The 24,399-nt window shown below is 43.9% G+C and overlaps 1 protein-coding gene across 3 annotated transcripts in view; it reads left to right on the top strand.

Moving 5' to 3' along the window:
• The window catches only part of NKD1 (NKD inhibitor of WNT signaling pathway 1), a 124,975-nt gene extending 101,219 nt beyond the window's left edge, over positions 1–23,756 (top strand). For 2 of the 3 annotated variants that reach the window (XM_053400186.1, XM_053400188.1), the window contains 5 exons: positions 7,905–8,000; positions 15,923–16,070; positions 16,603–16,687; positions 21,110–21,240; positions 21,855–23,756. In XM_053400186.1, the coding sequence (XP_053256161.1) occupies positions 7,905–8,000; positions 15,923–16,070; positions 16,603–16,687; positions 21,110–21,240; positions 21,855–22,429 (1,035 nt within the window). In that variant the 3' untranslated portion in view covers positions 22,430–23,756. The remainder of the gene's footprint in view (positions 1–7,904; positions 8,001–15,922; positions 16,071–16,602; positions 16,688–21,109; positions 21,241–21,854) is intronic. The other variant, XM_053400187.1, reaches the window with a different exon arrangement.
• The last annotated feature ends 643 nt before the right edge of the window (positions 23,757–24,399 follow it).

Genomic DNA, 24,399 nt, shown 5'->3' with positions numbered 1-24,399 from the left:
TTTAACAAACAAGTGAAATTGTAGCATGCTCGCCATAAACAGAATTAAACAGTACCACACTCACATTGTTCCTCTCTTCAGGTAAGAACATGAGAAAGGAGTCATTGGGGAAACCCAGCCAGGTGGGCAGGGTATTATTATTATTATTATTTATTAGCCAGCTGGACCAGGCCAATGGCTCATCTACTCCAGCATCCTGTTCTCACAGGGGCTAACCAGATGCCTGTGGGAAATGGGTGAGCAGGATCCAAGCAGAATAGCTCTCTCCCATCCTGTGATTTCCCCCATCTGGTATTCCAAAGCATTACTGCCCCCAACTGTGGAGGCAGAGCATAGCCTTCATGGCTATTAGCCATTGATACCTTTATCCTCCATGAATTTGTCTAGTCCTCTTTTAAAGCCATCCAAGTTGATGGTCATCACTGCCTCCTGTGGGAGCAGGTTCCATAGTTTGAGCACTGCATGAAAAGGTGCTTTCTTTTGTCTGTCACGAACCTTCCAACATGCAGCTTCATTGGACGTCCATGAGTCCCAGTGTTTCGAGTGAAGGAGAAATCTTTTTCTCTACCCGCTCTCTCCATGCCATGCATAATTTTATAAATTTCTTATCACTTTTCCTCCAAATTAAAAAGTAAAAATACTGCAGCCTTTCCTCATAGGGGAGTTTCTATCATATCTTGTTCACTCTGCTGCTTTCCTGGCCATCAGTTTTGGGGCAAAAGCCTCTTTTGAGCACAGAGCACAGAGCCCCCTTTGCTTGGAAAAGGCAGCCTGTACATTGGAAGATGAGATAAATAACATCAGTAGCATTCAGCATTGCTTATACGCATGAGAGTAATGCAACTCTCCTACTTGGGGGCACATAGCCGCCCTGAGCCCAGTCTTGGCTGGGGAGGGCGGGGTATAAATAAAAAATTATTATTATTATTATTATTATTATTATTATTATTATTATTATTCAGCTAAGTAGGCTAACGATGAGTACTCAGAAGGTGGCTAAAGCCACCTGAAAATTGTTTCTCACATTGTAAGATAATGTGTTTGTCTCGCTATGCTTGTAGATTGCTCCTTAAGATATGGCTATTCGATCAAATAGTGACATATCCTTAGACGGGATAAGAAATACGTGCTGTTTTACTGAAGTTTTGTTTACCTCTAGCCCTGGTTCTAAGTGTCCAAGACCTGGTCTGCTCCATGTTTCAAATTATATTTCCTGAGACTATGATACACTATGCACATACCTGGGAATAAGCAGCACTGAACATAGTGGCATTTACTCCTGAGTAGACATGTATAGTTGTGGGCCAGAGGTCAGCAACCAAAAGCCCATGGGTCACAAGCGGCCCATGGGGTCGTTTAACCAGCCCATGAGCCGCCCCCGAACCAAGCTGCCTGCGCAGTGAGTCCCCGCGCGCTGCACGGGGACTCCCTTCTGCAATGCCAGAAATTGCATATGTGCTTATGCAGACACCGAAAATCACACACGCGCTAAGGCCCACAGAGGGATCTCCGACCCCTGTTGTAGGCCATTAATTATGTTTGGAGTATCCAAAGAACATTTTGTCTTTATCAACAACCCTGTGAGGCAGATAATTTGTTGTTGTTGTTAATTATTGAAATATTCTCAGCCTAGCCTACCTCACATGGTTGTTGTAGGGATTAAAAGAGAAGGGGGAGACCTGTGCGCACCACCTTGTGCTCCTTGGAGAAAATAGGTAAGATATAAATGCAATAAATATATATCTGCACATACTACATATAAGGGTGGAGCTTTAAACTCATGGTGGCAATGGGGCAGTGTTGGCTCCAGGTTTCAGGGGGATCTTTAACAAGAACCCTTCATGGAGCCTCCCCACCACTCCCTCAGCAAATGTTATTTCCACACTACCATTATCCCCAGCTGCTCCATCTGTTCGTTCTTCTTCTTCGTCCTTATTTCTACCTCCTGCTCCCTAGCCAGTCTTGAGAGCCAAAGAGCAAGCAGTCAGTGACATCTCCTCCTGTTCCTCTTCCACCACACCACTATTCTGGGCCAGAGTGAGAGGCAAGTGAGCAAGCAGAGGAGGAGGAGGTCCAGGGAGGGGGTGGCCAGCGAGCCCCTTGTTGGGGTGTGCACCCTGGGCATGTGCCCAACCATACTGCCCATTGCCGCTGGCCCTTGAGTAGGGTGCAGGAAGGAAAATCTGTTAGAATTGGAAGGTCAGTGGGATAAGCCATGAGGGCTAAGGAAGCTTTGGAGCATCCCAAGAGCTTGAGGATGTGCTGGGAGATGAGGAATGTTGACATCTACCCCCAGGGATCAGAATGTGTGCCAGGACAACCCCACATATTGTGAACCATTTATCCCAAAGACTTAATGCTTGCTTCCTTCCTTTCATGTGCTATTTTGCTGTTCCTCTACCAGCCTGATTGCGTTTCTGTGCAGTATGTGGGCTCTTTTCTTTTTTCTTTTTAATTTGTTTTCCTTTGTAGTCTACTATCTTCTCTCCCTCTCTCTCTTTTGTTATACACTTCCTAGTGGGGAAAAAAACTTGCAAAAGGTCTTTCATCTCTGGGCCCCCAGGGTGATCCAACCTTGACCTAGCTGCACTGGAAATCCATCTGATTAAGACAGGCGGTGAGGAGGAAAAGGTCTTGCCAGGAATGAGTCTGATGGCCTATTTCCTTGTAGACTTACAAGCAACATAAAACTGCCAGACATTGTTCGCCATTGGCAAGCTTTGCTCATGAAGAAAGGGATTTAATAAACAGGAGCACCCAGATATGCCATCATCCAGACTAAAAGGCTGCCAGTCTCCATAGAGACAGTATACAGATTTTTTAAAATAAAAATAAAAAATAGAGAACCATGCACCTCAATGTTGTTGAAACAGCACGTGTGTTATTCCAGGTTGGTGGTGAACTGAGCATCATCAGTTCGTCAAGAAATTCATTCTTATGATCATAATTTATAGGTGACCTGGGTAGTCTCCAGTTTTTGATTATTATTTTTAGGGAGCAGCTAGCAAATTTCAGTAGGACACAAATTCTTCTAGGGAAGTTTTTTAGATGGAGCAAATGCTTGACTTCTGAAAAAAACAACCATCCTATTTGGCACCCTTGTTGCCTCTGGGCCTGGTTACTGCTTCTTCAGTGTGATTTCTACCAACCCCCTAATCCCTGGCTGCTGCTTTCACCTTCTTCCTTGAAGAGTTACTTAGGTGATCCCAACTAATCAAGAATTGTGCAGTGAGTAGGATGATGTCATATTGTGTGGCCAGTCAGTTATGGCTATGTGATGACATCGCTAAGCACAAGTGAGGATAATGTAAAAGTAGGAGAGAGAAAAGTAGGAGATGATGATGATGATGATGATGATGATGATGATGATGATGATGATGATTGGCATGGCTAAATATGTCCCTGGAAAATTGAGTAGTTTCAGCTCAGGTATATATGGAATAATTCATTTATTTTTAATGGCCATCTTGAACTTTTTGTGTACCAGTGTGGAAGACCCAGGCCGGAACACGATCAGTTCAGAGGGTCAGATACATAGTCCAGCTCAAGCAGATGCCCTGGTTCCAAAACAGCAGCTCTTTCTGACACTTTTCTCCAATTCTGACCAAGCAGAAACAACAGTTACACAATTTCAGGCAGGCAGGCAGGCTCCTATTGGCTCCCCAGATCTCCTGGTCTGGCCGGGTGGACAAGTTGCAGCACCTTGGTGGTGCTGTAGAGCAGGAAAGTTCAGGGCCAACACCTTTCTCTTCCAAGAGGTGTGGGGAGTAAAGTTCTTGGACATTGCAGCCAGAGTCCCTGATTTGAATTCTGTAGTGCCTTATACTCCCATATGAACGAGGTAATGCCAGAAGGTTTTCTAGAACCAGCAATTTTGCTACCTGGAATTCTGCTTTAGCCACAGGCACCCTGCAAAGCCAAGCGATCGGCACAAAGCCCTGTTATTTAACAAAGGAAATAAGTTGCCTGTTTCAGCTGTTAACGCGGAGTGGCACGTCCTCACTCACGCACAAAGAAAAGCTTGTGAGTTTTAGGCAGTGCAGGACAGAGAGAGCTGTTCTTATGTGGCAGAGGCCCAGGCACTGAGATATTCACAGGCACGTATCCACTTGTATTCCAAATCAAAGCTTCCGAATCGTGTAAGCTAAGGGGCTAAGAGGATGGTAAACGTTTTTTCATTTCATGACCGGGTACAAAAGAATCTGAAATGTGACTGTCGAGAAGGGAGAGGTCTAAATCTGAGGTGGTGGATGTGCCTTGGCTTTTAAAGGTTCCTGGGAATGTTTGTGTAATACGAAACTCAGTTTCCACTGTCAAGTTTGCAGGCGGGGGGGGGGTACATTGGCAGCTTTCAGCCGGGGCTTGTTACAGCTAAGAGAAGACTGCCTTTGAACTCAGCGGGGGACGGGGGGCTTTACCGTTAACTGCTGTAGGGAATTGGTTTCAAGTCAGCAGATCAAGCAGGTATTTCTGAGCTCCCATCATGCCAGAGCTATTTGGAGCTGTTTATTTTACTTGCGTGCAACGACTTTTCTTTTAATTGCCCCCATGGCTTGTGTTGCAACTCTTGCTGACTCTGATCACGGGAGCCTTGAAAGAAGGAAGGCGAGCATCTTACAGAAATTTGGGGAGGGGGGCTGTAAGCCAAGCAGACTAATTTGCTCAATATCCCCCTCCCCACCCCGCCGCCACCGCCGACCAGGAAGCCTGTGAACTGCGACAACCCTGTTTTAAATCTAACCTGGCAAAGTGGACTTTGGCAAGTCACTATCAGTCAGCCTTTAGGTTCTTGAGGGCAATCTCTGAGGTAAACGCAATTTGGCAGTGGATGCTGAGCCACTGAAAACATAAGAAGAGCCTGCAGGATCAGCTCAGTGGCCTACCTAAGTCCAGCATCCTGTTCTCACAATGGCCAACCAGAGGCCTCTGTGAAAGTGGCAAGTTGGATCCAAGCACAAGGGCACACCCTCTTCCTGTGGTTTCTATCAGAAGGTATTCAGAAGCATTACTGCCTCTGGAGGCAGAACATAGCCATTGTGGCTAGTAGCCATCAATAGCTTTATCCTCCATGATAAGGGAGTGGGCGGCGCTGTGGTAAAAACCACAGAGCCTCTTGGGCTTGCCGATTGGAAGGTTGGCGGTTCGAATCCATGCAATGGGGTGAGATCCTGTTTCTTTCTCCCAGCTTCTGCCAACCTAACCTTTTGAAAGCATACCAGTGTGAGTAGATAAATAGGTACTGCTGCAGTGGGAAGATAAACGGTGCTTCCGTGGCACTCATCACGTTGTCCTGTCACGCCAGAAGTGGTTTAGCCACATGACCCGGAAAGGCTGTCTGCAGACAAACACTGGCTCCCTCAGCTTGAAGCAAGATGAGCACCGGAACCCCATAGTCTCCTTTGATTGGACTTAACCGTCCAGGGGTCCTTTATCTTTTTACCTATCCTCTATGAATTGCTTGGTCCTCTTTTAAAGCAATCCAGGTTCATGGACATGGACTGCCTCCTGTGGGATGGAGTTCCATAGTTTAACTGGGCACTGAATAAAGAAGTACTTTATTTTGCCTGACCTGAACCTTCCAACATTCAGTTTCCTTGAATGCCCACACGTTCCAGAATTATAGGGGAGGAACCTTTTCTCCTTTTTGCAGTGCACAATTTTATAAATTAACATTGTGTTACTTCTTACTCGCCTTCTCTCTAAACTAAAAAGTCTCAAATGCTGCTCCTCATAGAGGAGTTTCTCATCACTTGCTCTTGCTGCTGCTTTCTTGGTCATCAGTTATGGACGCAGAGCCACATCCTCCATGAATTTGTCTAATACACATCTAATTTGTTTAAGCTACTTTGTCTGTTGAGGAGAAAAAAAGTTGGTACCCCTGATTCTTGCTGATCAGAACTAACAGGATCAGAACTAATTTTTAAGGAGCAATGTTCTGATAGAAAGCATTTGTTGGGTTTAAAAGCACTGTTTAAAAATATTTGCTGTATGTCCCCCACCCCACCCCAAACCCGGCTGCAGTTGTTGGCACGTAAAAATCTAATTAGCTGCTGCAGAAAATTTTCATTGTTTCCTATTGACAGTTTGCAGAGACTATGTTTGAATAACAACCTTGGTTTTAGAGGCTCTGGATTGGACCCTTAGTATGTAACCACCTTGCTGTGTGCTCTAATTGTCTTTTAACGTTTTCACCATAAGCCAGCTCTCAAACGATTGCGTAAAGTAGCTGTGGTTGGCAAGAATTTTTCACCCCCCTTTATTAATTCCAAATTGGGTTCTACTTCAACAGATGTAATGCTTTAATGAGTTATAAGGGAGAGCTGGAATTAATACTACGTTGAAAAATCTGTGTTGCGAAAGGGGTTTTTCTGAAATGGGTTTATGCCATGGGTCTATTTTCTATTAATGGTCACTTCTGTTTCAACTTTATCCTGCCTCATGCTGAGAGTGTCTCACTTTTCCTCCTTGAATTAAGGAGAGGTTTTTCTTCTCACTGTTCCCTCTCTCTCTTTTAAATTGGAGGATCTCGCATTATATTTTCAGGCATTTAAGTAAGTAGCTTTCACATAGTTTCGTCTTCTTGCTCAATGAAACCAAAAAAATGTTTCAAATTCTCTGAGAGTCTTAGCCCAAGGGAAATAGACAAGGAGCGCTATTGAATGCCTTTCCTCTTCTGCTCAGCAGAATATACGGGAAATGGGGTCTCAATATTGTTACCATTAAGGTTGCTAACCAACTAGGGGGAGGGGATCAAAACTGACCCATTGGAGCTTTCCTCCACCACCATTCACCTGTGTGCCACTTTCCAGAATTTTAAAAAGTGCATGGTTCAACTAGTACTGAGCCAAATACCACCCTAGTTGCAGGTGGTGGAAATGGAAGGTCTGTTTTTCAATTCAGGGATGTGTGCATGGTCTGCAGGTGGAAACAAAAGATGGGAAGAGGGGAGAGTCATTTTGGGGAAAATCCATCCCCCTTAAGCCTCCCATCCAGTTTCAGGCACCCCTTTTGCCCCACAGAAAATTCAAGCTGAAAGTTCAGGTCCTTGAGCTTTTGGCTCAGTGCAAGTTTCAACTGTTTAGCTCAGCCTACCCCAACTTGGTGCCCTCTGAATAATGTGGGGCTGCAGTTCGCAGCAGCCCTGACCACCAGACTTGCCAGATGTGGGGCTGGTGGTATTTGTAAGCCAACAAGATCTGGCGGGCCTTTTCACTGGTGGCACCCCTATGGAACACCCTCCTTCAAAAAAACTCAACTCTTTCAGGCTTCTAGAAATTGAGCAGTTATTCAGAAGGCCTTCTCGACAGCTTGTGGGCAAGGGACATTTTGTGTATTGCTTTGAGTTTTTAATGCTGTTGCCAATGTCTGAATTTTGAATTGACTGATGAAATGGTTCTCTCGAAAGAACTGCTTGCCACTGCTTCTGCACAGTCAATGAGAGGAATGGTCTTCCTTACCAGATCCTAGGTGGTGATGGTAGAAGCAAGGGAACCTCAACCTGTGTCACCCAAAGACGAGATTGCTGATGGGCTCGCCACCCTCACTGACACTCATGTGCTTGCATGGCTGCTGATTGGCTAGCTACCGTAAGTGTGTTTGTGTGGTAGCAAATCAGCAGTCATACACTTGCATGGCGCTTAGGAACTTCCTTTCTCCACCAACATCTCCTTGTTCTCCTGTTTTTATTGCTATGGTTGGACTGTTTCTATTATTCTTACAGGGAGCTGTCTAGAGGGGCCAGGTTGTTGGGTGGGCATGGGGGAGAAATATTTTTTAAAAAGAAAAGAAAAAAAGCAACTGTTGTCTGAATTTATTTTTAAAATATATTTTAAAGAGGAAGTTAGCCTCCTCTGCAAATAGGACTTTTGCTTTAGGTAATCAGCTACTCTTTGCATGTTCCTTAGGAATTGCAATGTGATGTGTCCGTTGAGGAAGACAACAGGCAAGAGTGGACCTTCACGCTTTATGACTTCGACAACAATGGCAGAGTCACGCGTGAGGTGAGCGAAGTTTAGCTTCCTGATACATCTGTGGTGCTTGCTAACAAGGGGAGCGGTTTGTACCATACTGCTCTGGGGCAAGGATGCCTCTGGTACTAACTGGCTGAGCTAGTGTGATGTTGTGGCATGTTCTCAGGGGATTGGGGTGTGTGTGTGTGAGAGAAAGCAGGGTATAAATGAAACTTTATACCACTTGAGATCAGGAAAGGCTTTCCTTGTCAGGGTATGTGTGTGAAGTGTGGGGACATTGCCCAAGAAAACTGGTGGATGAAGAAACCTGGACAAAGTAGGAACAGAAAAGCCAGAACTGTAGAAGAACAAAATGACTAGTTGAAGAAATGGATCTGGCCCCAGTTATACATGCATTGCCTACTTCTAGACTTGATTGCTGCTGCACACTCTGTGTGGGGCTGCCCTTGAAGGGCACCAGGATCAGTCTGAGAAAGGGCCTTCTCTCTGGTAGCCCCCAGGTTACAGAGCTCCATGCCCTGTGAGTTCCACTTGGCTCCTACATATTTCAACACTACTTCCAGCTGGCCTACGGCCCACTTCATTTTTAGTCTGCCCTTCTCTTGTTCTCCTTTGCTTATTTGGGCTGGCTTATTGCTATTTTATTTTTAAATTTAATTCTAGTTGACTGTTTAAGGTGGTATAATAGTACCTTAAATGTGTAGTACAGTTGGGGCCCTTAGCAGCAGGCTTCCTTAACCCATTGCTGTAAATCCTTGTCTGGTTGCTGAATGCGTGCGCTGGGACCATGAGGAAAGTGTTATGCTTTCAAGGGCTCTGTGGCTTTACGTGATCTCTGCCAGGCCATTTGTATATGTTCAGTCGTCGCTTGATTTCGCAGCCACGCCTGCACGTGAAGCAGCTTTGAAATCTCCTGCTTTTGGAATACCCTGCGCTATTTTGTTTTGTTAAGCATGTCGTCGTTTTGATGCCGGGGATTAGCCATTTAAAAACAAAGGCGTTTTAAAGGGGCTTGTTTTTGAAGGGATAAAAATCTCAAACAAATGATACTTTAAACGGAGTGTCAAAACAAACCCTTGCAAACATATGCTCCTTTTGGCTCCCCTCCTGCCTTTATAGCTGAGCTATTGAAATAGCAAGGGCCCCTTTTGAAATTATTTCCAGGGAGATTAACGACGTCAGTCAACCATATTTATAGGTATGGAGCAGAGGTCCAGGCTGCCATCTCTGTCAAATCTCAGGCTGCCCACCATCAGATTTAATTGCAAAGCAGCAAAATATAGCTGGTGCCTTTCCATAAATCAGATGAAGACAGCATAGGGTGTCTTGGGGCATGCAAGCCTCTCAGGAAACTTATGCACAGATCAGGGCTGTGGAACCCTTTTTATCCGCATCTGGGCAACTTTCCAGGAGCCACCTACTAGTTTTGGGTAGGGCCAAAAGTGGGCAAAGCAATGAAAGTAGATTTTACTTTTGTATATTAGACTAGTTTCTGTGCACACACACCTCTGTCCTTCATTTCCCACCCCTGGCACAGGCTGTAGAACTGTGTTGGAAATCTCTCCTTCTCTTTGGATTTTGGTGTTCCAAATTACAAAGTGTGACGGTGGAAATCTTCTTTTTTCCAGAATTTTGCATTAGAGTGTCAGGCATGCTCACATTGCCACAGCTCTTAATTCCGTCATGCCTTCTCCCCACTTTGCTTTAGCAGTATGTACCGTATTTTTCGCTCTATAAGACTCACCAGACCACAAGACGCACCTAGTTTTTGGAAGAGGAAAACAAGAAAAAAAATAATCTGAATCTCAGAAGCCAGAACAGCAAGAGGGATCGCTGCACAGTGAAAGCAGCAATCCCTCTTGCTGTTCTGGCTTCTGGGATAGCTGCGCAGCCTGCATTCGCTCCATAAGACGCACACACATTTCCCCTTACTTTTTAGGAGGGAAAAAGTGAGTCTTATAGAGCAAAAAATAAGGTACCTTGGCATCAGCCTGATACATAAGCCGACAAAATTTGGTTGGCATCCATCTGTCTCGGGAGACCATGGAAGAGTGTGCCTTCGGGGGCGATGTCAAACCATTGGAGTGTTGCAGTGCCTGCTTTGGCTGTAGAGACCGATTTGGGAAAGTCATGTTTCATTCCAGCTGGGGCAGATGAAGGCATCCGGTTGTGCTGCTGCGGGTGTAACATGGCGTTTCTTCTTTCTGTGCTCCTCCCAGTGGCCAACGACATTTACTAGCCTGTAATGATGATGATAATAATAAAATATAATGTAGCCTGTGTTTCCATGCTGACCATGGAACAAAGGTTTCTAACCTCTTGGCAGCCTAGTAAAAACCAGCAGAAAGAGACTTCTGCCTAGCAAACTGAAGAAGGAGGGGACAGATTGCTTCATGGGCATAGCAGCTACACCTGGTTGGTGTGGTAGCTGCCCACACTGAAATGGGGCTAGCCCAATTGGCCTTGCGTTCCCCCCACTCCCATGTGTTCTTTTAATGAGTTGAGTTGTGACCCTCTCTACTGTTAGGCATTCTGGACTGTTGATTGCCACTCTTTCTTTAGAGCCTTGTGGGGAGGGGGGAGGCTCTTTGTGTATCCAAATCACTGACTGGAACGTAAGACAGAGCACAAGTTATGCGTGGGGCAAAATGTCAATTGTACTCTCAAATGACCAAAAAATCCTAAAGGAAAAGTGTGTGTGCTCTCTCTCTCCCCCCCCCCCCCCCGCTTTTAACTCAAGCGCTTGCTTTTGTAATAACAAATTCTCCATGAAAAGTACTCAAATCTCCATCTTAGAAGGAAACTCTTTGGAGATCGGCAGTCCTCTGTTTAAGATCCTTCTAAACGTAATGCTGCTTTGATGGTTTTCTTGAGATACCTCTTTTGTGGTGTTTTGGGTCTCCCGCCCCCCCCCCTTTCATTTTTTCTTTTTCACTTCCAAGTTCAGATCTTCAACAGGCTTCTTTTGAAATGATTGTGGCGTGTACTCGGGAGCATAATTAATGTGATGGCAAATTATAAAATTAGCATCCAGCCGCTGTACTTGAAACAGTGTCATTAATGTCCAGGGTGAGAAGACTGAGAAGAAGGAAAAAATGCCATTTATGGTCTTTTTGGCGCGAGAGGGAGATAACTTTCCACACTGTAATGTGGATATAACTGCAAAACTTGGCTAATATTACTTCCCAGCATTCCTTGTGCCATGCAGAAATGAACTCGTTATATATCACGAGAGGCTTTTAGGGAGCTTGACAGCTGCCTTGTAATTAGCTTCATATGGTTGTTAATAATTGGACTTCAGACTTGGAATAGAGCATACAGAGTTTGCCAGCCTTGAGGCTTCAACTTACCAGGTCTCTCTCTCCCCCCCCCTCTCTCTCCCTCTCTCTCTCCCCCCCTCTCTCCCCTTCCATCTTTTCCTATCTCACATCCCCTCACTGCTTTCTTCCTGATCTACCTTAGGCCTGATTCCAACATTTGCCAAAGGTGGGGTTGTTATTGATTTGAGCCTAACGTTTTTACGCTAACCACCATTCCACACTGGGTCTTTTAGACCAGATTCTGTTAGGGATGGAAGAGCCTGCCAGTCTTGGTTTCTCTCATTTTTGTGTGTGAGAGCCAATGTGTGGTGGTTGGAGTGTCAGACTAGGACCTGGGAGATCAGGGTTCACTGTGTGACTTTGGGGCATTACCTGCCTCTCAGCGTAACCAACCTCACAGAGTTGTGGGGATTAAATGAGAGGGAGAAGCATGTGCACCAACTTGAGCTCCTTGGAGAAAAGGGCGGGATATACATGCAATGAATACAACAAACAAACAAACAAACAAACAAACACGTTTCTCCTTTTTTCAGCTTTAGCTTCTTTTATTGAAGAAGATCCGCACAAAACTTCATACACATTTGTGCATTTTTCCTAATATGTACACAATTTCTCTTAAAATAATGCATTTCAGGGTGCTATTTCTATGGATTTTAAAAGTTATTTGCTGGAGGTACTACTACACTGCCACAGAACGATTGCCTAAGACTGCACTCCTATATGCACTTACTTGGGAGTGTGTCCCATTGAAGTCAATAGGACATGCTTCTGAGTACATAGAATTTGTAAGAAAAATACATTTACTCTCAGTCCAATCTTAAAACTGTTTAATAATCATCATAATTTTATTATTTATACCCTACCCATCTGACTAGGTTTCCCCAGCCACTCTGGGCTGCTTCCAGCAGAATATAAAAGCATAATAAAACAACAAACGTTAAAAACTTCCTGATATAGGGCTGCCTACAGATGTCTTCTAAAAGTTGTGTAGTTCTTAATCTCCTTGACATCTGATGGGAGACATTCCATTACTTGGAAGTAAGCCTCACTGAGTTCATTAGGACTTCCATCCAGGTAAATAAGGATAAGATTGTAGACCTAATGGTCTTTAGTAGCTTTTTTGGCTAAGCAAGGTTGGCAGGATTTCTAAGCTACATCTGACCTTGGTGTGAAAATTACATGAGTGTAACGTAATTATTATATGTGTTGCAAGATTAGGGAAATCCTTGTAAACATTGTGCAGTTAGGTCAGAGAGCGGTTTTCTCCATAAAATATAATGAGGTGAAAAATGCACAGCAGTTAATGCGTTCTCACCTTGAAACTAGGCTGAAGCATTTGTGAATCTAATTATGGTCAGAGAACTGCACACAGCATCTTTACAATGGGCCACTCCTAACAAATGTACCTCCTTATGCATTACGGGGGTGGGGGTGGAACAGCAGATCATAGTCTACTCCATCTACCACCAGTGTGAGTATTTCATGTATTTCTACAGGACTTATGTGTTGAAAGAAAACACCTCACATGCATAAACCCAAATTTTGCGACCGAGACATCAACTTTAGGTGGAATCCTGGTTTTGTGGTTCAGCATGTTGGTTTTTAATATGATTATGGTGAAGACATTGGATGGCTTTGGAAAAGGATTGGACAAGTTCATGGAGGATAGGGCTATCTATCAGTGGCCACCAGGCATGATGGATATACTATGCCACCACAGTTGAAGGCAGGGATGCTTCTGAATAACAGTTGCTGGAAACGGGAAGGGAGGGGACTCTTGTACTGGGGTCCTGCTTGCAGGCTTCCCACAGGCATCTGGGTGGCCCCTGTGAGAACAGAATGCTGGACTAAGTGGGCCACTGGCCTGATCCAACAGGCACTTCTTATGTTCTTAACAGGGCAGTAGTGTGATGCTATTCCACTCCACCACCCATGGCTATATAATAATTTGGCCAGTGAAAGCCAAATTCACACATTCAGTCTTTGTCAAGGATGGGGAACCTGTGGCCCTTCAGTTGCTGGGCTCCAATGCCTATCAGCTCCAGTCAGCATGGCTGATGGTCAGGAATGATGGGAGTTGTAGTCCAACAACACCTGAAGGGCCATAAGCCACCCATCCTTGATGTAGATCTTCAGCCTAGTGAGGAGTTTTTCTCCCTTTTCAGTGATCTTTCAGTTTACTAATGGGTTGCTCAGGGATGTGGAACCAGTTATCCAGTTGTTGGACTCTCGGTTCCCATCAGTTCCAGCCAGCAGGGCCAGTGGTTTGAAAACAAGTCAGACTGTTGGTCCATGTAGTCTAGTATTGCCCACACTGACTTGGAGTGGCGTTGCAGGCAGGGGGAATTGCCTGCCCTACCAGGAGCGTCTTAAGATTGAACCTGAGACCTTCTGCATGCAAGGAAGTTGCTGTACCACTGAGGTATCCCCATTCTACAGAGAACTTCAATTTCGTAGCAGATTACATGATGAGTGTATGTGTGTCTTGGAGGTACAGAAGACTAGGCAAGAACTCAATGACACAATCAGAATGCAGGACAACTGTTGATTGAGTTGGACCTTCCGGCAGTGGAGACTACCTATGGCTGAAGAGCAGCAAAGTAATTTGCAACCATCCAAACCTTCTCAGCTTAGTCATGTGTGAAGTGCTGAACTTTTTGACCTGATGTGTTAGAAAACAGATTGGGGTTTCAAAGGGAGGTGTGTTGCCTGTGTGTGCTGTCACTGTTCTTCAACGAAATTCCTTGTAAGCAGTGTAGTGGGTTTGCCTCTTATCTGTGGAGCCTTGTTTCTAGAGGTGCTGGGTTTGTTAATGGAGTTTCTGATAGGTGAGAATGCTCAGATGGCCATCTGTCTCCTACCAACAGCTAGCTGGCATTTTGGATATGTCATTTTGGATATATCAAAAGGATGGATCTAAGCTGTCAGAAGATTTTGAATGATATTGCTTGCTTGTGTGTGTGTACCTGTTTGTGACCAGAAACATAACTCACCCAGTGTGTTCAGAGCTGAGACTGAAGGAAGAGTTCTGTGGGATAGATGGACACTGGCATACTATATATTAAGTTAGAATCAGCGTATATATGGAGTCATTCTGTTAACTTCAGTTATAACTCACAGTAGAGATTGAACCTTTTTGGCTTTTAATTAACCTGCCTTTCTGGGCTCGAAGGCTCAAGGTCTTATCTCCTTTAAAGCCATTTGCTCCGGTGGTTCAATGCCTTCTGGCATGTCATGCAAAAAAAAGTACCTAAAACTACTACAGGCAAAGCACTGGACAGCTATAATTTTACTATTCTTTCCTAAAGCTTGTCAGATTCTCTTGGGAAAATAAACACACACATTTTGGGGAGCTCATTGAGATGTAACATTTAGTACTCAGGAATTCCCTTCTATAACAATACCTCCAATAAAAAGTGGTTGCAATGGATTGATACAGGCACCTCATCGAGGGATGAATCTCTGAGTGGCAGCTAGATCTTTGTTGAATGTCGTTGGCAGGATCATTCCTACAAAAGTTTAGAGGATATCTTGTTGTAACATACCTTTTTCCATTTCTCTGAGCTCATGTGATTATTTATTTACTTCCTGCATCTGTATGTTGCCTTCTTGCCAGCGCACTTTTATGTACATGATGGTTTTAAAATATTTGCTTGGGGTTTAACAGACATGACAAAAAACTAAGAAGGGAAGGGGAGTGATTGAAAAATATGGAAGTTCAAGAACTGTAACCACTGCATGGTTTGGGGAGAAGAGGATTAGCCAGGTGGTAGTTCCCTCCTGTCTTACGTTGCCACAGGTAAATGTCTCACCTCTCTCCTTCTACTGCACTCAGAGGAAAGGCTGTGAATGGAGGTAGTTGGGCAAAGCTGAGCCAACCCTGCTGCCTTGCCCCTTCCTCAGATTGAGGCAGATGGAATGGCTGACCATAGAGGGAGTTCAGAGAGGGAGGAACCAAGAAATTATTGTTACCTCGCAAGCCTATGGAGTCTCACTTGCAGTCTCACTTCTTCCTCTGATACAACCAGATGGGTTTTTGGTTTTTAATTGGCATGGATGTTGCTTCAGGGTCAGCATGTGAAAGCCTGACTTTGCACTGGAGCAAGCTCTCGACTGGCAGGCCCTCCAATACTTGCACAAAGTAGGGCATCAATATCTCATTTGCTCCAAGTACCTGGAATTAGTCCAGGGACACAGAAGAGACAAAGAGAACTGATAAGTGAATGGGTATGGTTGGTGTCAATGAGGAGGCAAGCTGATATTTGTGTCATTAATATAGTTCATTAATTGAAGAGCCATCGTGTAAGTTAAAACAGTTTGGACATAACTTTTGCTAACCGTAACAAAAAGAAACCCCCAAATTGCTCAATAACAGCATTTGAAACAGACATCTTACACACGTAATTCACAAAACTGTCGTCGTCTTCTTTCCTAGACACTCTGTCATTGATTAAGCTGCTGTGATGTCACAGAATGTAAACGCATTGTTGTGGAATTGTCAATAGTAACAAAAGAAAATTTCTGCGAATGAAGTAAGAGGTGATTTTCTCTGAGTGGGGAAAAAGCACCTCATTCTTTATTTCTGTTCTTAACGCATTTGTCTTCCTCTGCTTGTTTCATCTTTGATTCCAGGACATCACCAGCTTGCTTCATACCATCTATGAAGTAGTTGATGCTTCAGTAAACCACTCTCCCAGCTCCAGTAAAACCTTGCGGGTGAAGCTCACCGTAGCTCCAGATGGGAGTCAGAAGAAGAAAAGTATCCTACTGAACCATGCTGGTAAGAGTTTGATTCTGAATTTCCAGTGATGGATTTGTCAACTCATTACGCAGAAGCATATAAAACTGACTTACCAGGTTGGTTGTCTGTCCATCAAAACCAGTTTTGCCATCTGTGATGGGCAGCTTTTCATACCACCTACTGCCTGATCCTTTTAACTGGAGAATCTTTTTGGGATCCTGATCCCCAGTCTCCTTTAAATCACTTTAGTCCTTTTACCCCCAAACATTTCTCCCCCTCCACATAACACAAAACTAAAGAATGCTGCTGTGGATGGTGGATCTTCCACTCCCTCCAGGTGTGGTCATGGAGGAGATGGTGTTCCCCTGCTCAGTTCATTTAAATGGTAGATGGCCCCCACTTGTTAAGCCGTGTAAGAATGTCAATAATAAGAGGGAAATGGCAAGATATACCACTCTTGGTGAGGGAAGATGTTTGTTGTATGTTCATTCTGAAAACAATGGGGGAAATGGTTAAAATTATAACAATAGGAAAATGAACATGGATTTGTGTGTATGTGTTATGGGGGCAGATCTTCAGAGCTCAAGGCACCGAATGGAAAGCAAGGCCAATGAAGAACTGAGGAGTTGTGAGAAGAAGCAGAGGGGCTCCCTCAGGTGAGCTGGAGCAATTCTTCATTTTTCTCATGATTAGGGATCTTTAAGGTCAGCCCTGAGAGGCTTAGGAATTAAAATTTGTTTTTTAGGCAAGCCTACTCAGATCTGTCATTTTATATTATGCATATTTGATTTTTAAAGCTCTGCTGTTTTTATCTAAATGCTATGTCTCCTTGTTGTTTTGATCTTCATATGCATGTTTTATTTTATTTCTTTCTTTTTGAAACCATTTAGAAGTTTTTGTTCATTAAGCAGTATATAATTATTTGCTAAAGAAAAAGAAGTTGGGCTTACATCAAATGCTGCTGTGTCAGCTTGCTCCTATGTTGCTATAATGATGCATAGAATCTTGGAACAACATGGGTGGAGCCTATCAAACGCGGCCTTGCCACCTGATTCACCCAGCCAGGAGATAACCTGGTGAGAAGGCCCCATCTGATTGGCTGCACCCTTGTAGTTAGACTTCCAAGCATTACAGGCTTAACAGCATGCTCCATTTCAGTAATGAGGTGTCCAGCTTTCTCCAGACCTTGCTTCAGAGGCTGCCTTGCCAGCTGCTGCCAAAACCTCACTTCACTCATGAAAAGCTTATTGATAAGGAAATACCTACGTTTCAACCACTCTTTAAAGCCACCATCAATCTTTCTTTGCTTGCGCTGCTCTCTTGTAGGTATTGCCCATCTTAAGATATTTGCCAGCTACAAGTAAACACACGTAACTTACCTGCGTGCTTACATACAGGACTCATAATTGTATGCATCGGGGCAGTTTCAACTGGGAAAACCGTCTGGAGGAAAGGGTTAACCTTCCCACCCCCCACTGCTAAGGTCCCGATCCAAACCAGAGCCCTCTCACCTCCTGGCAACTGCATTTCACAATAAAGGGGGTAGCCATAGTTGATCTTTTGCAGCAAAACTGACAAAGACCCCTTTGGAACCTGAAAGGCTAACAGATTTATAGCAGCATGAGTTTCTGCTGGCAGGCAACAACAATGTACAGTATGAAGATCGGAAGCAGGATTTCTTGTGAACCATTTAAGGAAAATGATGATCTGTGCTTTAAAAAGAATTTGGAGAAATGCCCTTCAGAGAATAATAAAAAAGTGTGTGTGTGTGTGTGTGTGTTATTTTTCTGGTGTGACTCAGGGTGCATCAGTTTCCAGCAAAGCAGAGAGACAGTGGTCTCTTTCATGCACAGCTGCAGGTATACTTGCAGCCTTGAAAAGATTAGATAAAACAGGATTTATTTGAAGTTGTATCTCCCTGAAGGAATGCACAATATTGTTTTGGATGCCAGTCTGGGAAGAGACCTTGTTTCCCTGAAAAACATCTTGTCATGTTGTTGGCAAAGATTAGCAAAGAGAAGCATTTGGCTAAGATTTGCCCCAATATCATGCCTTTTCATCAGTTTTATTCATGTATTTTTGATGTCTATCCCACCTTATCCTCGGAGCACTGTGCAGGTAGCAACACATTTAAAATGCAGCACAGTGAAAGTGCCGAGTTGAATGCCCGCTTGCCATCTAAAAAACCATTGTAGAACAGATTAAAACAATCCTACATCTTCTTTGCCTGCTTCTTTGTTTTTTTACATGCACTATTATAGAACAACAACAGTGTCTGCAGATATTCTCAGAAATGGGCTTTGGTGACTTTGCACAATTATGGGCAACTGTTGAGACCCTCTCTCTATGTCTGCTACGGCTCTTTGAACCAGGGTGCTGTAGTGGTTAGAGTGTCTCGCACTAGTATCTGGGAGATCAGGGTTCTAGTTTGGGTGCCCTTGGGCCAGTAACTGCTTCTCAGCCTAACTTACCACCCAGGGTTGTTAAATGAGGAGATGGAGAACCATGTTTACTGCCTTGAGCAACTTGAAGAACAAGGTGGGCTATAAATGCAATAAATAAACAAACTTGGGATGTGACTGGTATCAGGAGCCAATGGTGTGTCATGGATAGGGGTCTAAAGCTTGCCCCAGGCTTGAAGGGGAGCCCTTGACATATTATCCTCTATGGGCCCATTCCTGCACCCCAAACCCACTCTATGGGTTTACCTGGTAGCAGCAGTGATCTTTCAATTGCTGCTGGGTAGCCACTTTTATATCTCCCACAATGGCCCCCAAGATGGTGTTGCTCCACAGCAATGTAGGAAGTTTAACATGGTGCCTCCCTCACCATTGGACCCTGCCAGGCCTCTGATTCCCCAGCAGTTGTCTGAAGATTCCAGTTGCTAATGTTGGCCCCGAATCATAGCATAATCCAAGCTTGGACGAAAATAATCAAGACAACAATCAGATAGCATTTTTAGAGAAACTTGGCATGATGCTCCTAGCCAGGAATTGGGAGATCTCTTGATCAGGATTGGCCCACTATGTTTCCTGCCAGAGTGGATCAGCAAATGATGCCCACTCTACAAGTCAAAGAGCGTAGTACTCAAGGTAGCCAGGTTCTTATTCTTACACCTGAAAACATCCTACAAATGCCTCTTCCATGTCCTGGCTGTAAAAATACAGTGGAACCTCGGGTTGCGGATGTAATCTGTGATGGAGGCATGTTCGTAACCTGCAGTGTCATGTTGGCACACGCACGTGATGCGATTTGGCGCTTATGCGCATGCGCGAGCGGCAAAACCCAGAAGTAACCCTGAAAACACGTAACCCGAAGCATTTGTAACCCGAGGTACCACTGTACAGTAATAAATTCAGTGGCTAACAATTTGCTATTGAGAGGGGTATGTGCAAAGAAAGTCATCTCTGTTGCATTTTGTTGTTGTTGTCGTTTAGTCCATTAGTCATCTCAGACTCTTTGTGACCCCATGGACCAGAGCACGCCAGGCACTCCTGTCTTCCACTGCCTCCCGCAGTTTGGTCAAACTCATGTTAGTAGCTTCAAGAACACTGTCTAACCATCTCGTCCTCTGTCATCCCCTTCTCCATGTGCCCTCAATCTTTCCCAACATCATGGTCTCTTCCAGGGAGTCTTCTCTTCTCATGAGGTTGCCAAAGTATTGGAGCCTCAGCTTTAGGATCTGTCCTTCCAGTGAGCACTCAGGGCTGATTTCCCTCAGAATGGATAGGTCTGATCTTCCTGAAGTCCATGGGACTCTCAAGAGTCACCTCCAGCACCATAATTCAAAAGCATCAATTCTTTGGCGATCAGCCTTCTTTATGGTCCAGCTCTCACTTCCATACATCACTACTGGGAAAACCATAGCTTTAACTATAAGGACCTTTGTTGGCAAGGTGATGTCTCCGCTTTTTAAGATGCTATCTAGGTTTGTCATCACTTTTCTCCCAAGAAGCAGGTGTCTTTTAATTTCGTGACTGCTGTCACCATCTGCAGTGATCATGGAGCCCAAGAAAGTAAAATCTCTCACTGCCTCCATTTCTTCCCCTTCTATTTGCCAGGAGGTGATGGGACCAGTGGCCATGATCTTAGTTTTTTTTATTTTGAGCTTCAGACCATATTTTGCCTCTCCTCTTTCACCCTCATTAAGAGGTTCTTTAATTCCTCCTCACTGTCTGCCATCAAAGTTGTGTCATCTGCATATCTGAGCTGTTCTGTTGCATTTTAGCAGTTACACAAATCTCCTTTAAAGGGTCAGGCTTTGTGTCTTTTTTTTTTTAAATGACTTGTCTGTTTTTGTTCTTTTAAATAAATTGTTTATGTATGTAGACGTCGTTCTGTTGGGACATGGTGCATTTTATTGTGCCACATTCTTGGCCTCATCGTTGTTAAAGCTAAGATTCTTCCCATTTTTCCTTTCCTTGTTTGGCTCATAAATGACTGGTATTTCAGAAATTCATTCTCAGGAAATAGCTCTGCTGTATATGAAATGGTAGTGCTTGAACAGGAAAGAGAGATGGACTTATTCAGCCAACAGTTGGTCCGGCTTTATTAAAACTATTTCCCCCTCCAATCAGGAGTGTGTTCTTCTTTATCTCCTGGAGTTTTTAACCTGCAGTCTCCCCTTTGCCAAATACATTAGGATGGCGAGGGGTACCCCATGGCCAACTATTATTATCTTAAGTATTTATATCCTGCCTTTTTCCCAGGCTGGGATTGAAGGGATCTTACAACATTTTAAAACACTATTGTAAAATACAAAGTAATAAAAGCAAACTTGTTAAAAACAATAAAATACTTAAAATTGTGTTGAAGCATTGGTCTGCCTAGCTCTGTCTGCTGCAGCTGGGAGCCCACCCTCCAAGGTCTGTTCCCAGCTTCCTGTGGGTGCTGGGACCCCAGCAACATTACGTGTGTGCTACTATTGAATATGGCATTGCAAAGGTGAATTTTGTAGGAGCATTGCTCCCAGAAGCACTGACCGTCTGTAACTTCAAAACAAAGCTTATCATTTCAGTGTGTGCTCACTGATCTGGATATAATAATATGTGCATTGCAATTTCCATTCCTTCTCACAGGTACCACCATGGTGAAGCCAAAACTGAACAGAATGGATGCTATCGTCATTGTGTTGATGAAAACATTGAAAGGAGAAACCACTATTTGGATCTTGCAGGAATAGAAAACTATACGTCAAAATTTGGGCCAGGTATATTATGCATTTTCTATAATTTACCTGCTCCCTAGAGAAGCTATTGTAATGATCTATATGTTTAATATCTCATTCATTCTCTCTCTCTCTCTCTCTCTCTCTCTCTCTCTCTCTCTCTCACACACACACACACTATTTATTTATTTATTTATTTATTTATTTATTTATTTATTTATTATTGGATTTTTCCTTCTTTTTTTAGCTGTTTGTGTTTTAGCTGTAAGCCACCTTGAGTCCCTGTCAGGGAAAAGGTGGGATATAAATATAATAATAATAATAATAATTTAGATCTCATCTATTCCGACCATCCTTTTTATTGTTGTTAAAATTGGATCTTTAGACTTGTAGGTGCTCAAGTAACTGGAACCCAGTGAGAACTAAACTAAAATTTCCAACTCTATTGACCAAGTGTAAAAATGATCATTAATCCAGCTGCTAGGGAGCTGCTTTTAAACAAACATCATCATCATCATCATCATAATCACCATTATATTTAGCTCATCCTCTGTTTGGTACATTGGTTTATTTTACTTCAACTGCTTCCCACTTTTGTTGTCATGTCAGTACTTGGAGCCTTAAAATGACCAGGTGCTCCACTTCTTGTTTCTCAGGATCACCACCAGCGGCTCAAAAACACGACCCTCCCGTCCGAGTCGCAAATCAAACAAGGTCCCGTTCCCACGAGCCAGAAATCTTCCACGCCCACCAGCGCAGATCGCCAGCAGCGGACCCCGGCCACGTCAGTTTGATGGAAGCCTCCTACGCAAAGCTTGCAGAGATACAGCAGAGGCTGCGGAGCCAAGATGCGAGCAGGCATTTTGCCAAGTCTCCCAAAGCTCAGGGCAGAAACGCCTCTTCCGCCAACGCGGGGAGAGCTGTAAGGAGTAAGCCTGCCCAAGGGGCCTCCGTGCCGATGGCTTCCCCCACCACGCGGCTGGGCCCAAACCTCCCTTATCTCCCCATGCAGCCTCAGCCAGCTTACAAGAAACACAAGCAGAGGGCCAAAGAGACTCACCAAGTCTGCAAAACCTTCCAGCCCCCCGGGACGGTTTTTGAAAAAGAGCACGTGAGAGACCTGCCTGCTGTCATCTTGTACGAAGGCCAAGTGGGGCAGATGATTCAGAGACACGAGCACCACCACCACCACGAGCACCACCACCACTATCACCACTTCTACCAGACATGAAATGGACCCCCTGCTGCCGTCCGTTAGCGAACCATCCCGATATGAAGGAGGCCTTTTTAGCTGCCACACTCTGGAAGAAAAGTGTTCTTCTTATTAACCTTGTTGCTACTCCATTAATATTCCGCTAGCACCCATCTTAGGAGTTATATGAAAACACTAAGATTAATAATAATAATAATAATAATAACCTAACACTATTTATATTATGTGGGACTGTGTAGCTTACTTTATTAATTTGTGGATTTAAAGTTTGGCTTGTACAAGAACACCCGTGCACAAGAGCAAACAGCCATAGCTATCATCACGAGCAGTGCTTGAATGCAGGTTGTCAATGCACTTCTGGCAAGGATCCCTTCCTCCCCGGTAACTGGAAGAGATGCTGCAAAACAATAAGGCTATGACACCCAGCTTGTCCCATTCGTTGCCTCATTGCACACAAGCCCATCATCAGGGGAGCAATGTTCGAAGGTTCTGGACTCCGGGAATATAAACAGCTGCTACCTCTCGTATAATTCAGAACTTCTTAATGATTGTATTGTGCTATGTCGGGGTGGGGCTGGGGGGGTTGTTTTTATTTGACTGCATTCATGTAGCCTGTATATGTTTTACTCCTCACCTCCTTGCAAGCTATATCTTAATATTAATTATGTGGAAATAACTAACTATATTTGTCAACAGAGCTACGTTTTTCAACTTATTTCCCCACCCCCTTTTTTACCATTTTCTTTTTAAACAGACACCTTTACGGTCTGCTTTATATATTGGGTACTATTTAAACATATATTTTCTCTTTCTTATCGGCTGTTGTGTGTTGGAAAGCCATCATTAAGGAGCATGTTTCATAGCAGTCGGGATAGGGGTCTTCAGATGATCTGTGGGGTCCTGGCACCAGAAGAGTGAAATAGGCCTCAGAGGCAAGGGGGCATAGGTAGACTGCACCCATTTATCCCTGTTCACAGTCACCACTCTGAACAACAGCAAGAGGTTTGCACTCGTTTGTAGCATTCCTCTCTTTCTCACTGTTGCAAAGGCTGCTTCTGTAACCCTCAGTGAATTGGATTTTCCCTTCTTGGGTGTCACCCTGTGATGACATCACAAGTTGGCTTGTTGCTGGCTTCAGCCAATCTCCTGTGGTCTTCCTTCACCAAACACACACACACACCACTCTGCATATGAGATGCCTTCCTCTAAATTTGCATTGGGCGCCATCTTGACAACAAAGGCATATAAGACAGCAATATTGTTACTCAGCTGGGGCATTGCTAACCTTCACTTTTCAGCTTATAGTTTTCCTACACCCCCACCCCTGTGTGTATGTGTGTGTGTGTGTGCATGCACACGCACACACACACACTCATTTAATTTTTCAGGTTGTGGATTTCTTCTTCTTTTGCTTGATTCTCCTGCTCCTTCATTTCCCACATTGTTCTTTTAGAGAGAGAGAGAGAGTTGTGGACAGAATATTGCTTTTCTCACCTTTTAAATGTTGGCAAATATATAAAAATATAAATATATATAAATATGAATATCTATTAATATACACACTCTCAGGTACATTTTTTGTGTTTTATACAAATCTGTGGGTTGTTTTTTTAAGAAAATATATATATATATTAACATTTTAATCTTAAAGCAGCGACTCTTTGGACATGCTATTTGAACATACAAGTATGTGTGTTCCTTTCCCCACCCCAATCTCCCAGCTGCTTCTTGATTTTTGGTTCTGCAGCATCTACTACTTCTGCCTATTTCTTTAAAAACAAACAAAAATTATCTGTCTTCTAGTCTCCCCCTCCACATTCCTATCATATGACCTCCACCCCATAAAGCAGGTTAAGTCATGATGTAAAAAGTCATGACTGTCAAAGGTAAACCTGGAGCAAGCATGGCCAAAGAGTTGTTAAGCTTGATTCCCTGCCCCCCCCCTCGGGACCAGCAGCTAGAGAACATAGGGCCAAATTGGTTAGACC

Source organism: Podarcis raffonei, chromosome 8 (genome assembly GCF_027172205.1).
Source record: "Podarcis raffonei isolate rPodRaf1 chromosome 8, rPodRaf1.pri, whole genome shotgun sequence".
NCBI lineage: Eukaryota > Metazoa > Chordata > Lepidosauria > Squamata > Lacertidae > Podarcis > Podarcis raffonei.
The sequence above is the reverse complement of the archived record's forward strand: the minus strand, read 5'-3'. Positions and strand labels throughout refer to the sequence as shown.